This window comes from Oncorhynchus gorbuscha, unplaced genomic scaffold (genome assembly GCF_021184085.1).
Source record: "Oncorhynchus gorbuscha isolate QuinsamMale2020 ecotype Even-year unplaced genomic scaffold, OgorEven_v1.0 Un_scaffold_2910, whole genome shotgun sequence".
Taxonomy (NCBI): Eukaryota; Metazoa; Chordata; class Actinopteri; order Salmoniformes; family Salmonidae; genus Oncorhynchus; species Oncorhynchus gorbuscha.
Genome location: NW_025747297.1, coordinates 9,546 through 26,622, shown reverse-complemented (window position 1 = coordinate 26,622; position 17,077 = coordinate 9,546). Strand labels below are relative to the sequence as shown.

Genomic DNA, 17,077 nt, shown 5'->3' with positions numbered 1-17,077 from the left:
TGTAACTGTCAAACTGTTAGTATGTTTCATGTAACTGTTAGTATGTTTCATGTAACTGTTAGTATGTTTCATGTAACTGTCATACTGTTAGTATGTTTCATGTAACTGTTAGTATGTTTCATGAAACTGTCATACTGTTAGTATGTTTCATGTAACTGTTAGTATGTTTCATGTAACTGTTAGTATGTTTCATGTAACTGTCATACTGTTAGTATGTTTCATGTAACTGTCATACTGTTAGTATGTACATTTACATTTACATTTAAGTCATTTAGCAGACGCTCTTATCCAGAGCGACTTACAAATTGGTGCATTCACCTTATGACATCCAGTGGGACAGTCACTTAACAATAGTGCATCTAAAACTTAGGGGTGGGGTGAGAGGGATTACTTAACCTATCCTAGGTATTCCTTAAAGAGTGGGGTTTCAGGTGTCTCCGGAAGGTGGTGATTGACTCCGCTGTCCTGGCGTCGTGAGGGAGTTTGTTCCACCATTGGGGGGCCAGGGCAGCGAACAGTTTTGACTGGGCTGACTGCGGGAGCTGTACTTCCTCAGTGGTAGGGAGGCTATTAGAGCAGGCCAGAGGTGGATGAACGCAGTGCCCTTGTTTGGGTGTAGGGCCTGATCAGAGCCTGGAGGTACTGATGGTGTAACGTTCCCCTCACAGCTCCGTTAGGCAAGCACCATGGTCTTGTATGCGGATGCGAGTTTCATGTTCAACTGGAAGCCAGTGGAGAGAACGGAGGAGCGGGGTGACGTGAGAGAACTTGGGAAGGTTGAACACCAGACGGGCTGCGGCGTTCTGGATGAGTTGAAGGGGTTTAATGGCACAGGCAGGGAGCCCAGCCAACAGTATGTTTCATGTAACTGTTAGTATGTTTCATGTAAATGTTAGTATGTTTCATGTAACTGTCATACTGTTAGTATGTTTCATGTAACTGTTAGTATGTTTCATGTAACTGTTAGTATGTTTCATGTAACTGTCATACTGTTAGTATGTTTCATGTAACTGTTAGTATGTTTCATGTAACTGTCATACTGTTAGTATGTTTCATGTAACTGTCATACTGTTAGTATGTTTCATGTAACTGTTAGTATGTTTCATGTAACTGTTAGTATGTTTCATGTAACTGTCATACTGTTAGTATGTTTCATGTAACTGTTAGTATGTTTCATGTAACTGTTAGTATGTTTCATGTAACTGTTAGTATGTTTCATGTAACTGTTAGTATGTTTCATGTAACTGTTAGTATGTTTCATGTAACTGTTAGTATGTTTCATGTAACTGTCATACTGTTAGTATGTTTCATGTAACTGTTAGTATGTTTCATGTAACTGTTAGTATGTTTCATGTAACTGTCATACTGTTAGTATGTTTCATGTAACTGTCATACTGTTAGTATGTTTCATGTAACTGTTAGTATGTTTCATGTAAATGTTAGTATGTTATGTTTCATGTAACTGTCATACTGTTAGTATGTTTCATGTAACTGTTAGTATGTTTCATGTAACTGTTAGTATGTTTCATGTAACTGTTAGTATGTTTCATGTAACTGTTAGTATGTTTCATGTAACTGTCATACTGTTAGTATGTTTCATGTAACTGTTAGTATGTGTAACTGTCATACTGTTAGTATGTTTCATGTAACTGTTAGTATGTTTCATGTAACTGTCATACTGTTAGTATGTTTCATGTAACTGTTAGTATGTTTCCTGTAACTGTCATACTGTTAGTATGTTTCATGTAACTGTTAGTATGTTTCATGTAACTGTCATACTGTTAGTATGTTTCATGTAACTGTTAGTATGTTTCATGTAACTGTTAGTATGTTTCATGTAACTGTCATACTGTTAGTATGTTTCATGTAACTGTCATACTGTTAGTATGTTTCATGTAACTGTCATACTGTTAGTATGTTTCATGTAACTGTTAGTATGTTTCATGTAACTGTCATACTGTTAGTATGTTTCATGTAACTGTTAGTATGTTTCATGTAACTGTAATACTGTTAGTATGTTTCATGTAACTGTTAGTATGTTTCATGTAACTGTTAGTATGTTTCATGTAACTGTTAGTATGTTTCATGTAACTGTAATACTGTTAGTATGTTTCATGTAACTGTTAGTATGTTTCATGTAACTGTTAGTATGTTTCATGTAACTGTAATACTGTTAGTATGTTTCATGTAACTGTTAGTATGTTTCATGTAACTGTTAGTATGTTTCATGTAACTGTTAGTATGTTTCATGTAACTGTAACTGTTAGTATGTTTCATGTAACTGTCATACTGTTAGTATGTTTCATGTAACTGTTAGTATGTTTCATGTAACTGTAGTATGTTTCATACTGTTAGTATGTTTCATGTAACTGTTAGTATGTTTCATGTAACTGTTAGTATGTTTCATGTAACTGTTAGTATGTTTCATGTAACTGTAATACTGTTAGTATGTTTCATGTAACTGTTAGTATGTTTCATGTAACTGTTAGTATGTTTCATGTAACTGTAATACTGTTAGTATGTTTCATGTAACTGTTAGTATGTTTCATGTAACTGTAATGTTTCATGTAACTGTATACTGTTAGTATGTTTCATGTAACTGTTAGTATGTTTCATGTAACTGTTAGTATGTTTCATGTAACTGTTAGTATGTTTCATGTAACTGTTAGTAATGTAACTGTTAGTATGTTTCATGTAACTGTTAGTATGTTTCATGTAACTGTTAGTATGTTTCATGTAACTGTAATAACTGTTAGTATGTTTCATGTAACTGTTAGTATGTTTCATGTAACTGTAATACTGTTAGTATGTTTCATGTAACTGTTAGTATGTTTGTTAGTATGTTTCATGTAACTGTTAGTATGTTTCATGTAACTGTTAGTATGTTTCATGTAACTGTCATACTGATGTTTCATGTAACTGTAATACTGTTAGTATGTTTCATGTAACTGTTAGTATGTTTCATGTAACTGTAATACTGTTAGTATGTTTCATGTAACTGTAATACTGATAGTATGTTTCATGTAACTGTCATACTGATAGTATGTTTCATGTAACATGCTTTCTGTACGCAAAGTACATTTCTGTGAACAACAGACAATACAAGTATATCTAATCTAATCTAACTAGGATTGGCAATCCCGGGCGGCCACACCCATCGACAGGTGTCCCTCAACGACTACTTGGATGCCATCGAAGCTCCTAAGGGCCCAGGAGAACGGCCCCTGGGCGCGACGTCACCAAAGCTGAGGTCCAGTTTCCCGACGAACACACGACTCAGCGCCATGCTGCATATAGACTCTGATGAAGACGAGGAGGCAGGGCCGTCCAGGGACCATCCACCACATGACAGGAAGCCCTTGCTGCCACTGGCCAATGGTGTTCAGGCTGGGGTTGGGAAGGGGGCTGCCTCTTCAGAACAGGGCCTGGGGAAACAAGAGAAAGAGGGGACAGAGGCAAACAGGGGAGAGGTTGAGGGAGCACAGGGGACAAAAGCTGGGACAGGGGCTGGAGATGGGGCTGGATCTGGGGATGGGTCTGGAGCTGGAGATGGGGCTGGATCTGGGGATGGAGCTGGAGGGGATGGAGCTGGAGATGGAGATGGATCTGGGGATGGAGCTGGAGGGGATGGAGCTGGAGATGGGGCTGGAGCTGGAGATGGAGATAGGGATGGAGATGGGGATGGAGCTGGAGATGGGGCTGGAGCTTTAGATGGAGCTGGAGGGGATGGAGCTGGAGGGGATGGAGCTGGAGAGGATGGAGCTGTAGATGGGGCTGGAGCTGGAGATGGATCCATGGCTGGGGTTGGAGTTGCAGTTGAAGCGAGGACTGGAGCTGGATCCATGGCTGTGGCTGGATCTCTAACTGTAGCCAGACCTGGGGTTGGAGCTGAGGCCAGACCTGTATCGGTGGTTGGTCCTGGGGCTGGAGCTGGGGCTCCTCTATCTCCAATACCTGAGACAAATACTGCAGTGCAGGGGGTGTCAGAGGACACTGTTGCAGCCAGAACTGAGACCAGCCAGCAACCAACGATCTCAGGGGCCACAGCAGCCCAGGAGCCCCTCAGGAACTCACTGCCTGCTGTTCTGAAGACATCCACGACTCAGGTGTGTGGTGCTGTCAGACCAGGGTCTGGCCAGGCCCACCTCCTAACAGAACACTCTACCACATGTATTTTACTGTACCGGGGTCTGGCCAGGCCCACCTCCTAACAGAACACTCTACCACATGTATTTTACTGTACCGGGGTCTGGCCAGGCCCACCTCCTAACAGAACACTCTACCACATGTATTTTACTGTACCGGGGTCTGGCCAGGCCCACCTCCTAACAGAACACTCTACCACATGTATTTTACTGTACATTTCAACTTTAGGTTCATCTAAATGTGTTCATATCTTAGTGATGAAGGCTAAATTCCAAAGTTTATCAATAAAGAATACTTTGCTCTATTTTCAGAAGAGACGGAAGGAAGAGGAAATGGCGCCCAAGGCCGAGGAGGAAGGGGCGGAGTCATCCAGTGAAGGAGCAAGTGCCATTGCAGCCCCCCCGACGACCAGTAGCGTTGCCGACCAGGGGGGCGGGGCCTCTGGCTCCGATGTCACAGGAGCAAGGACCGCCAGCGCAGCAGCCAATGAGGAAGAAGAGGGTGGGGAGATCTGGCAGAGGAGGTCCATGCAGGCGTCTGGAGGCGTGTCTCAGGAGGAGGGGGCGCGGTCTTCTGAGGCAAGCGGTCCAATCGACTCTTCTCAGAGTGTCTCTGAGGAGGGCAGCGAGGCAGGAGGTGAGAGACAGGACATAGCAACCCAGTATCACACAAATTGCTTATTGGAAATTCATGACAGGCACAAAGTAAAAGTACACAAATGTGTGTGCAGCACATGATTCTGTATACAGTGCATTTCAATCCCAGATAAAAACAGTCAATTACTTAAGCCAGAAACGATAGCAGGGAGGTTGGTTGGGGAGGTTGGTTGGGGAGGTTGGTTGGGGAGGTTGGTTGGGGAGGTTGGTTGGGGAGGTTGGTTGGGGAGGATGGGTGGGGAGGATGGGTGGGGAGGTTGGTTGGGGAGGATGGTTGGGGAGGTTGGTTGGGGAGGATGGGTGGGGAGGATGGGTGGGGAGGTTGGTTGGGGAGGTTGGTTGGGGGAGGATTGGTGGGGAGGTTGGTTGGGGAGGATGGTTGGGGAGGATGGGTGGGGAGGATGGGTGGGGAGGTTGGTTGGGGAGGATGGGTGGGGAGGATGGGTGGGGAGGATGGGTGGGGAGGCTGGGTGGGGAGGTTGGTTGGGGAGGATGGGTGGGGAGGTTGGTTGGGGAGGATGGGTGGGGAGGTTGGTTGGGGAGGATGGGTGGGGAGGTTGGTTGGGGAGGATGGGTGGTGGGGAGGTATAACATAATGTGTGTCAGACACACAAACTGCGTTGTAAAAAGTGTGTGCCTTTTCCGTGTGCCTGTCACACATTTTAAAGAAGTAATTTGTGTCTATTTCACAGCAAGCTGTGACAGTGAGTTGACCCTACCCGGTTAGGTCTGTCTTTGGCTCCCATGACCCAAGCTCAAAACATCTGTTTTAAAGTCAACGACGGCGCTAGCTAACATAGTTGACCCTAGCCGGTTTGTGTTTGGTCTTCAGAGGCATTTTGGAATGTTCAGGTGGACACTTGTTCATGGTCCTTCCATAGAGGTTGATGTGCATCTACAATATCTTCTGTGACATTTTGTCCAGAGTGATGTTTCTGCTCCATGGTCATACAGTACAGTACCACGGAGGGATTGACCCGGTTCAGGACGAGGAAAGAAAAATGAAAAGCTCCTTAAATCCTCTAAAAAGAAAGAACAAGAACGAAAGGATTAAAAAACGTGAAAAAAACCCCAGTATAATTCACTTGATGTTTATTAACTTTGATTGTTGTCAGATGATGTCGGTCTTTCCCTCTGGTTTGCATGACACAGTGAGGTTTTAATGTGTGTTTGAGTGTGTGTGTGTGCACTCATGTGTTTAATCTGTATTCTGTCCAGGGGCCACAGTGTGTTTAAATGTGTTCCTCTCTTCTCATCTTGTCCAGGGGCCACAGTGTGTTTAAATGTGTTCCTCTCTTCTCATCTTGTCAAGGGGCCACAGTGTGTTTTAATGTGTTCCTCTCTTCTCATCTTGTCAAGGGGCCACAGTGTGTTTAAATGTGTTCCTCTCTTCTCATCTTGTCAAGGGGCCACAGTGTGTTTTAATGTGTTCCTCTCTTCTCATCTTGTCAAGGGGCCACAGTGTGTTTTAATGTGTTCCTCTCTTCTCATCTTGTCAAGGGGCCACAGTGTGTTTAAATGTGTTCCTCTCTTCTCATCTTGTCAAGGGGCCACAGTGTGTTTTAATGTGTTCCTCTCTTCTCATCTTGTCCAGGGGCTACAGTGTGTTTAAATGTCTTCCTCTCTCCTCATCTTCAGGGGCCACAGTGTGTTTAAATGTCTTCCTCTCTCCTCATCTTCTTCAGGGGCCACAGTGTGTTTAAATGTCTTCCTCTCTCCTCATCTTGTCCAGGGGCCACAGTGTGTTTAAATGTCTTCCTCTCTCCTCATCTTCTTCAGGGGCCACAGGTCAAGTCAACGGTCACCAGTCCGTCCGCTCCCTGCCCTCTGTCCGTCACGACATGGGTCGCTACCAGAGAGTAGATGAGCCACTTCCTCCCAGTGAGTAGTGTTTCTGAGGGAGGAAGAGAAAGATTGAAATCCTTATCGTGTCAGTTGACCGACTCATAATCTGACATGGTAGAATTTATACAATTAGTAATAATATTATAATTAGTGGTTGACTTATTTCAGTGTGTGTCATATACACTGAGTGTACAAAACATTAGGAACACCTTCATGATGTTTGAGTTGCAACCCCTTTACCCCTCAGAACAGCCTCACTGTGTCGGGGCCTGGACTCTACAAGGTGTGGAAAGCGTTCCACAGAGATGCTGGCCCATGATGACTCCAATGCTTCCCACAGTTGTATCAAGTTGTCTGGATGTCCTTTGGGTGGGGGACCATTTTTGATACACAAGGGAATCTGTTGAGCGTGAAAAACCCAGCAGCGTTCTGGACACATTCAAACCAATGCGACTGGCACCTACTACCATACCCTGTTTATAGTCACTTCAATCTTTTGTCCTGCCCATTCACCCTCTGAATGGCACAGACACAATCCATGTTCCAATTGTCTCAAGACTTAAACATCCTTCTTTACCCCGTCTCCTCCTCTTCATCTACACTGATTGAAGTGGATTTAACAAGTGACATCAATAAGGGATCATAACTTCAACCTGGATTCACTTGGTCAGTCTGTCATGGAAAGAGCAGGTGTTCCTAATGTTTTGTCCACTCAGTGCATATGATATATTTGCCTTGCTGACTGGGAGGCCCGTATAGACAGTCACAGTCGTGTGTTCTATGTGTTTCAGACTGGGAGGCCCGTATAGACAGTCACAGTCGTGTGTTCTGTGTGTTTCAGACTAGGAGGCCCGTATAGACAGTCACAGTCGTGTGTTCTATGTGTTTTAGACTGGGAGGCCCGTATAGACAGTCACAGTCGTGTGTTCTGTGTGTTTCAGACTGGGAGGCCCGTATAGACAGTCACAGTCGTGTGTTCTATGTGTGTTTCAGACTGGGAGGCCCGTATAGACAGTCACAGTCGTGTGTTCTATGTGTGTTTCAGACTGGGAGGCCCGTATAGACAGTCACAGTCGTGTGTTCTATGTGGACCATGTGAACCGCACCACCACCTGGCAGAGACCCACCGCGCCTCCAGCACCGCAGCTCCTCCAGAGGTCCAACAGCATACAGCAGATGGAACAGCTCAACCGCAGGTTACAACCAGCACACACACCTATCATGTATCTAGACACACACACATGCAGAACACACACACACACACACAGGCAGAACACACACACTCACACACACACACATGCAGAACACACACTCACACTCAGACACACACACACATGCAGAACACACACTCACACACACAGGCAGAACACACACACTCACATGCAGAACACACACTCACACTCAGACACACACATGCAGAACACACACACACACACACACACACACACACAGGCAGAACACACACACACTCACACACACACATGCAGAACACACACTCACACTCAGACACACACACACATGCAGAACACACACACACACACACAGGCAGAACACACACACTCACATGCAGAACACACACTCACACTCAGACACACACACACACATGCAGAACACACACACACACACAGGCAGAACACACACACACTCACACACACACACATGCAGAACACACACACACACACACACACACACACACACACACACACACACACACACACACACACACACACACACACACACACACACACACACACACACACACACACACACACACACACACACACACACACACACACACACACACTCACCATTCTCTTCTATAGAGTTTGTGTTACAGTTTAGTGCCATTGCTTTTGTCTTCAGGTATCAGAGTATACGCAGGACGATGACCAATGAGAGAACAGCAGAGGAGCTGACAGCTCCGCCCGAGGTGCCCACCGACGACACTGACCACCACACTATCCCAGGTAGCCAGGCTTGCAGTGCATTCTGGTCTCTGTAGTCAACTAAAGCTTGACAATAGGCCTCTAGACTTTCACTAGCCAGTATTCTGCTTGTTTAGGATGGTTTCTACTAAAACTGAACCCGGCTCTTGTTAAAGCTTTTCAAATGAAATTGTTTGGTTATTAACTTGTTGTGTGTGTGTGTGTGTCTGTGTCTGTGTGTGTGTGTGTTGTCAGAGTATCGTCGTGATGGTGTGGTGACTCCAGATAGTTCTCGGTCTCGTCTCAGTCTGCTCCTCCAGTCTCCCAGCGCTAAGTTCCTGACCAGCCCTGACTTCTTCACCTTGCTGCATTCCAACCCTGTATGTTTCTCACACACACACACACACACACACACACACACACACACACACACACACACACACACACACACACACACACACACACACACACACACACACACACACACACACACACACACACACACACACACACACACACACACACACACACACCTAGATCCCCCCCTTACTGCTCGATCAGTTCATTTCTATGACCTATATTTCTACTATTACAGTACTGTAGCTATAGTTACCTCACACTGTCACATCAGTCATTCATCACTTTACAATACTACCCTTCTCTCCTCTTCTCTACTCTACTCAACTCTCCCACTGTCCTCCCTCCCTTCTCCTCCACGTCCTCTCCCTTTCTCTCCTCTTCTCTCCTCTTCCTCTCCTCTTCTCTACTCTACTCAACTCTCCCACTGTCCTCCCTCCCTTCTCCTCCACGTCCTCTCCCTTTCTCTCCTCTTTCTCTCCTCTTCTCTACTCTACTCAACTCTCCCACTGTCCTCCCTCCCTTCTCCTCCACGTCCTCTCCCTTTCTCTCCTCTTCTCTCCTCTTCCTCTTCCTCTCCACTCCTCCCCTCTCCTCTCCACTCCACTCCCACCCTCCTCCCCCCTCCTCTCCCCTCTTCTCTCCTCTTCTCTCCCACCCTCCTATCCCTCTTCTCTCCCCCTCCTCTCCCCCTCTCTCTCCTCTTCTCTCCCCCTTCTCTCCCTTCTCTCCCCTCCTCTCTCCCTCTTCTCTCCTCTCTCTCCCACCTCCTCTCCTCTCCCACCCTCCCATCTCTCTCCTCTCCCACCTTCTTCTCCCTCTTCTCTCTCCCACCCTCCTCCCCTCTACAATCCTCTCCCCCTCTCCTCTCCCACCTTCTTCTCCCTCTTCTCTCTTCTCCCACCCTCCTCCCCTCTATACAATCCTTCCCCTTCTCTCATCTGCTTTCGCATCTTCCTCTCCATCTCCTCTCCCACCCTCCTCCCCTCTACAATCCTCTCCCCTTCTCTCCTCTCCTCTCCCACCTTCTTCTCCTTCTTCTCTCTCTCCCACCCTCCTCCCCTCTACAATCCTCTCCCCTTCTCTCCTCTGCTCTCGCACCTTCCTCTCCCTCTCTTCTCCCACCCTCCTCCCCTCTACAATCCTCTCCCCTTCTCTCCTCTGCTCTCGCACCTTCCTCTCCCTCTCTTCTCCCACCCTCCTCCCCTCTACAATCCTCTCCCCTTCTCTCCTCTCCTCTCCCACCTTCTTCTCCCTCTTCTCTCTTCTCCCACCCTCCTCCCCTCTACAATCCTCCCCCTTCTCTCCTCTGCTCTCGCACCTTCCTCTCCCTCTCTTCTCCCACCCTCCTCCCCTCTACAATCCTCTCCCCTTCTCTCCTCTGCTCTCGCACCTTCCTCTCCATCTCCTCTCCCACCCTCCTCCCTCTACAATCCTCTCCCCTTCTCTCCTCTGCTCCCACCTTCCTCTCCATCTCCCTCCCACCCTCCTCCCCTCTACAATCCTCTCCCCTTCTCTCCTCTCCTCTCCCACCTTCTTCTCCCTCTTCTCTCTTCTCCCACCCTCCTCCCCTCTACAATCCTCTCCCCTTCTCTCCTCTGCTCTCGCACCTTCCTCTCCCTCTCTTCTCCCACCCTCCTCCCCTCTACAATCCTCTCCCTTCTCTCCTCTCCTCTCCCACCTTCTTCTCCCTCTTCTCTTCTCCCACCCTCCTCCCTCTACAATCCTCCCCCTTCTCTCCTCTGCTCTCGCACCTTCCTCTCCATCTCCTCTCCCACCCTCCTCCCCTCTACAATCCTCTCCCCTTCTCTCCTCTGCTCTCGCACCTTCCTCTCCCTATCTTCTCCCACCCTCCTCCCCTCTACAATCCTCTCCCCTTCTCTCCTCTCCCACCTTCTTCTCCCTCTCCCTCTCTTCTCCCACCCTCCTCCTCTCTACAATCCTCTCCCCTTCTCTCCTCTGCTCTCGCACCTTCCTCTCCCTCTCTTCTCCCACCCTCCTCCCCTCTACAATCCTCTCCCCTTCTCTCCTCTCCTCTCCCACCTTCTCCTTCTTCTCTCTTCTCCCACCCTCCTCCCCTCTACAATCCTCTCCCCTTCTCTCCTCTGCTCTCACACCTTCCTCTCCCTCTCCTCTCCCACTCCCCTCTTCTCTTGTTCTCTCCCCAGAGTGCCTACCGCATGTTTACAGGTAACACCTGCCTGAAACACATGATCAGTAAGGTGCGTCGGGACACGCATCACTATGAGCGCTACCAGCACAACAGAGACCTGGTGGTTTTCCTCAACATGTTCTCCAACAAACAGCTGGAGCTGCCCCGTGGCTGGGAGCTAAAGCACGACCACACTGGCAAGGTACGGACGGACGGACGGACGGACGTTTCTCTCTCTGTCTCTCTCTCTCTCTATGTTTCTCTCTCTGTCTCTGTCTCTCTCTCTGTCTCTCTCTACTCTTCTCTCTCTCTCTCTCTCTCTCTCTCTCTGTCTCTCTCTCCACTCTTTCTCTCTCTCTCTCTCTCTCTGTCTCTCTCTGTCTCTCTCTCCACTCTTTCTCTCTCTCTCTCTCTGTACCTCTCTACTCTTCTCTCTCTCTCTCTCTCTGTCTCTCTCTCCACTCTTTCTCTCTCTCTCTGTACCTCTCTACTCTTCTCTCTCTATGTTTCTGTCTCTGTCTCTCTACTATTCTCTCTCTCTCTCTCTCTCTCTCTCTCTCTCTCTCTCTCTCTCTCTCTCTCTCTATCGGTCCCTCTCTCTACTCTTTTCTCTCTCTCTCTACTCTTTTCTCTCTCTCTCTCTCTCTGGCTCTCTCTCTGTGTGTCTCTCTCTCTCTCTCTCTCTCTCTGTGTGTCTCTCTCTCTTTCTCTCTCTGTGTGTCTCTCTCTCTTTCTCTCTCTGTGTCTCTCTCTCTTTCTCTCTCTGTGTGTCTCTCTCTCTGTTTACCAATGACCCTAACCTCTTCTCATTCTGTCTGACTCTACAGCCTTTCTTTGTGGACCACAACTGCCGGGCCACTACGTTCATCGACCCTCGGCTCCCTCTTCAGAGCAGCACACGTCCCAGCAGCCTCCTGGCCCACCGCCAGCACCTGACCAGACAACGCAGCCACAGCGCTGGTGAAGTCAGCCCACAACACATGGTGAGACACACACATCATGGTGAGACACACATGGTGAGACACACACATCATGGTGAGACACACACATCATGGTGAGACACACACACACATCATGGTGAGACACACACACACATCATGGTGAGACACACACACACATCATGGTGAGACACACACACACATCATGGTGAGACACACACACACATCATGGTGAGACACACACACACACATCATGGTGAGACACACACACACACATCATGGTGAGACACACACACACACATCATGGTGAGACACACACACACACATCATGGTGAGACACACACACACACATCATGGTGAGACACACACACACACATCATGGTGAGACACACACACACACATCATGGTGAGACACACACACACACATCATGAGACACACACACACATCATGGAGACACACACACACATCATGGTGAGACACACACACACATCATGGTGAGACACACACACACACACCATGGTGAGACACACACACATCATGGTGAGACACACACACATCATGGTGAGACACACACACACATCATGGTGAGACACACACACACATCATGGTTAGACACACACACACATCATGGTGAGACACACACACATCATGGTGAGACACACACACACATCATGGTGAGACACACACATCATGGTGAGACACACACACACACATCATGGTGAGACACACACACACACATCATGGTGAGACAAACACACACAAATCATTGTGAGACACACACACACACACACACACACACACACACACACACACACACACACACACACACACACACACACACACACACACACACACACACACACACACACACACACACACACACACACACACACACACACATCATGGGTAGACACACACACACAAGACATGGTGAGCCACACACACGCACTCGTCAGTCAACTCAACCACCTCTCTGTGCTCCAGGTGGGTGACCACCCTCGTCATTCTGGAGGAGGACCCCCTGTAATGCCCCGCCCATCCAGCACCTTCACCCCGGTCAGCCGCACCCAGTACCAAGATGTAGTGCCAGTGGGTGAGTGGACACACACACACACACACACACACACACACACACACACACACACACACACACACACACACACACACACACACACACACACACACACACACACACACACACACACACACACACACATAGCTCATTCTGTCCTCGACTCTTTCTCTTCAGCTTACAACGACAAGATTGTGGCGTTTCTACGACAACCCAATATCTTTGAGATCCTGCAGGAGAGACAGACAGAGTTTATCAGGAACCACTGGCTCAGGTCAGCAGCCTCTTCCTCCACCCTTTTTCCCCTCCTACCCTCCCTCCCTCCCTCCGACCCCCCCCTCCCCCTCCCTACCTCCTACCTCCCCCTCCCCTCCCTCCGACCCCCCCTCCCTCCGACCCCCCCTCCCTCCGACCCTCCCCCTCCTCCTCCTCCCCCTCCCTCCTTCCCACCCCTCCCTCCTCACTTCACTCAGAACGGTCCCTCAAACCCTCACTACTAAATTCACTACTGTTGTCAACTCACTCACTATACCTCCAAGGAGTGGTTAAGGATCATTCTGTTGTTCTCCACCACAGGGAGAAGGTGCAGTTGATCCGAAATGAAGGGGCCTCTGGTCTTGCCAGGCTGTCTGGTGATGCAGACCTGGTCATCCTCCTCAGGTGAGCTACTGTCATACCTGTACCTGCCTCATACCTGTACCTGCCTCATACCTGTACCTACATCATACCTGCCTCATACCTGTACCTACATCATACCTGCCTCATACCTGTACCTGCCTCATACCTGCCTCATACCTGTACCTGCTTCATACCTGTACCTGCCTCATACCTGTACCTACATCATACCTGCCTCATACCTGTACCTGCCTCATACCTGTACCTACATCATACCTGCCTCATACCTGTACCTGCCTCATACCTGTACCTGCCTCATACCTGTACTTGCCTCAAACCTGTACCTGCCTCATACCTGCCTCATACCTGCCTCATACCTGTCTCATACCTGCCTCATACCTGTACCTGCCTCATACCTGTACCTGCCTCATACCTGTACCTACATCATACCTGTCTCATACCTGTATCTGCCTCATACCTGTACCTGCCTCATACCTGTACCTGCCTCATACCTGTACTTGCCTCAAACCTGTACCTGCCTCATACCTGTACCTGCCTCATAGCTGTACCTGCCTCATACCTGTACCTGCCTCATACCTGTACCTGCCTCATACCTGTACCTACATCATACCTGCCTCATACCTGTATCTGCCTCATACCTGTACCTGCCTCATACCTGTACCTGCCTCATACCTGTACTTGCCTCAAACCTGTACCTGCCTCATACCTGTACCTGCCTCATAGCTGTACCTGCCTCATACCTGTACCTGCCTCATACCTGCCTCATACCTGTACCTGCCTCATACCTGCCTCATACCTGTACCTGCCTCATACCTGCCTCATACCTGTACCTGCCTCATACCTGTACCTGCCTCATACCTGCCTTATTCAGATGTAGGACCTTCATTTCAGCCAGTTTGCTACAGAAGGAAAATAATCCTGCAGCAACAGGAGATAATGGATAATAATTAATGGAGATGTGTCCAGGGGAATGTGACATTTCTAAGTGGAAATTACAAACTTCAGAAGACTCAAATACACGACACGTTTGACATTTTCTGCACTGCAGGAAAGTTCTCCTGCAACAGGGTGATCAAATGAAGATCCTACATCTGTACCTGCCTCTCACAACTATCAGTGTATGAGAAGCTTTGTGCTTGAGACCTGACGACTTGTGTTGGCTCCCCCGAGCCAATACCTAGGCTTTAGTTCAAACCCAGTTTGTTACTTTGGGTCTCTGTAGCTCTCAGTGACATTGTCTCCTCTCTCTTGGTTCTCTCTGGCAGCCTGTTTGAGGAGGAAGTGATGTCATACGTTCCGCCTCACGCCTTACTGCACCCCAGCTACTGCCAGTCCCCACGAAGCTCCCCCGTGTCCTCGCCACAGAACTCACCTGGTGAGAAGGCTTCTCTACACCTCTCTCTGTTATCATTCTGTCTTTCTCTATGTCTCTCTCTTTTTCACACACACACACACACACACACACACACACACACACACACACACACACACACACACACACACACACACACACACACACACACACACACACACACACACACAGGTATAGAGGGAGCTCTTTTCTTGTCTCCTCCTCCATCTTTAACTCTGTCTCTGGGTGGTTCTCTCTCTCTCTGTCTCTGTCTCTCTATCTGTCTCTCTATCTGTCTCTGTCTCTGTCTCTCTGTCTCTGTCTGTCTCTGTCTGTCTCTGTCTCTCTCTGTCTCTCTCTGTCTCTGTCAATCTCTATCTCTCTCTCTCTCTCTGTTTGTAGGGAGCACACACTCATCCCTCGTTCTGTGTCAAATTGTATTCCCCCAGGAACACAGCGAGCTAATGCCCGTGCCCCTGCCCCCTACAAGCGAGACTTTGAAGCCAAACTGCGAAACTTCTACCGCAAACTGGAGACCAAGGGCTATGGCCAGGGTCCAGGGAAGTTAAAGTATGTAGACCAAGGCCAGGGCCCGGGGATGTTAAAGTATGTAGACCAAGGCCAGGGCCCAGGGATGTTAAAGTATGTAGACCAAGGCCAGGGCCCAGGGAAGTTAAAGTATGTAGTGGGAAGGGTGTTTGTCATCAATATAATACTGTAACATGTTTTAATATTCATGGATGAATACTGTAATATAGATTCATATTCATGTGTGAATACTGTAATATAGATTCATATTCATGTGTGAATACTGTAATATAGATTCATATTCATGTGTGAATACTGTAATATAGATTCATATTCATGTGTGAATACTGTAATATAGATTCATATTCATGGATGAATACTGTAATATGAAAGAATTAATGCGTTATTGATCTAGCTAAATGCTTTGGTGTTCCGGCCAAAGAAATAGAATCTCATTCTAGTGGTGGTCCTGTGGTCCTGTAGCTCAGTTGGTAGAGCATGGCGCTTGTAACGCCAGGGTAGTGGGTTCGATCCCCGGGACCACCCATACGTAGAATGTATGCACACATGACTGTGAGTCGCTTTGGATAAAAGCGTCTGCTAAATGGCATATATTATTATTATTATTATTATTATATTATTATTATTAGTTCTGTGGTCCACCCACATACCCTCCATCCACGCCCTCCTGCCCTTACCAGTTCCCCCCTGTGTGTGTCTCTTCCTCCCCCAACCCCCAGGTTGATCATCCGTAGAAATCATCTCCTGGAGGATGCCTTCAACCAGGTCATGTGTTACTCCCGGAAAGACCTGCAGAGGAGCAAGCTCTATGTCAGCTTCCTGGGAGAGGAGGGGTGAGTCAGACAGACTGTCTGTCCTCTACTCTTCCAGAAGCCGGGGGGGGGGGGGGTGAGTCAGACAGACTGCCTGTCCTCTACTCTTCCAGAAGCCGGGGGGGGGGTGATCCTGGGTTCAATAGAATGAAACATTTGAGGAATATTTCAGTTAGAAATGCACTTTGTCTGCTCTATGATGTTCTATTTCTATCTACGCCGTTCCATTGTGTTCCTGTGTGATAATGTATCTCCCTGGATGTGTTGCAGGTTGGACTACAGCGGCCCGTCCAGAGAGTTTTTCTTCCTGGTGTCCAGAGAGCTGTTCAACCCGTACTACGGCCTGTTTGAGTACTCTGCCAACGACACCTACACCGTTCAGATCAGCCCCATGTCTGCCTTCGTAGACAACCATCACGAGTGGTGAGTAAACTGAAGACTGGGAGGGGTTGGGGTCGGAGTGGTCTGTGGTCTGTTGGCTGATAAGCAGGGTTGGGGTCGGAGTGGTCTGTGGTCTGTTGCCTGATAAGCAGGGTTGGGATCGGAGTGGTCTGTGGTCTGATAAGCAGGGTTGGGGTCGGAGTGGTATGTGGTCTGTTGCCTGATAAGCAGGGTTGGGGTCGGAGTGGTCTGTGGT

The 17,077-nt window shown here is 48.1% G+C and overlaps 1 protein-coding gene across 1 annotated transcript in view; it reads left to right on the top strand.

Annotated features, from left to right (window-relative positions):
- Window positions 1–16,863, top strand: part of LOC124027038 (E3 ubiquitin-protein ligase HECW2-like) — a gene marked incomplete at its 3' end in the record, with an annotated part of 42,698 nt that extends 25,835 nt beyond the window's left edge. The window contains 16 exon segments of the mRNA XM_046339595.1: window positions 3,130–3,455; window positions 3,672–4,106; window positions 4,458–4,782; window positions 6,582–6,683; window positions 7,693–7,843; window positions 8,511–8,614; window positions 8,828–8,952; window positions 11,098–11,283; window positions 11,909–12,064; window positions 13,005–13,113; window positions 13,270–13,366; window positions 13,669–13,752; window positions 14,994–15,103; window positions 15,529–15,649; window positions 16,348–16,461; window positions 16,711–16,863. Of these exon segments, the coding sequence (XP_046195551.1) occupies window positions 3,130–3,455; window positions 3,672–4,106; window positions 4,458–4,782; window positions 6,582–6,683; window positions 7,693–7,843; window positions 8,511–8,614; window positions 8,828–8,952; window positions 11,098–11,283; window positions 11,909–12,064; window positions 13,005–13,113; window positions 13,270–13,366; window positions 13,669–13,752; window positions 14,994–15,103; window positions 15,529–15,649; window positions 16,348–16,461; window positions 16,711–16,863 (2,698 nt within the window).
- Window positions 16,864–17,077: the final 214 nt, after the last annotated feature.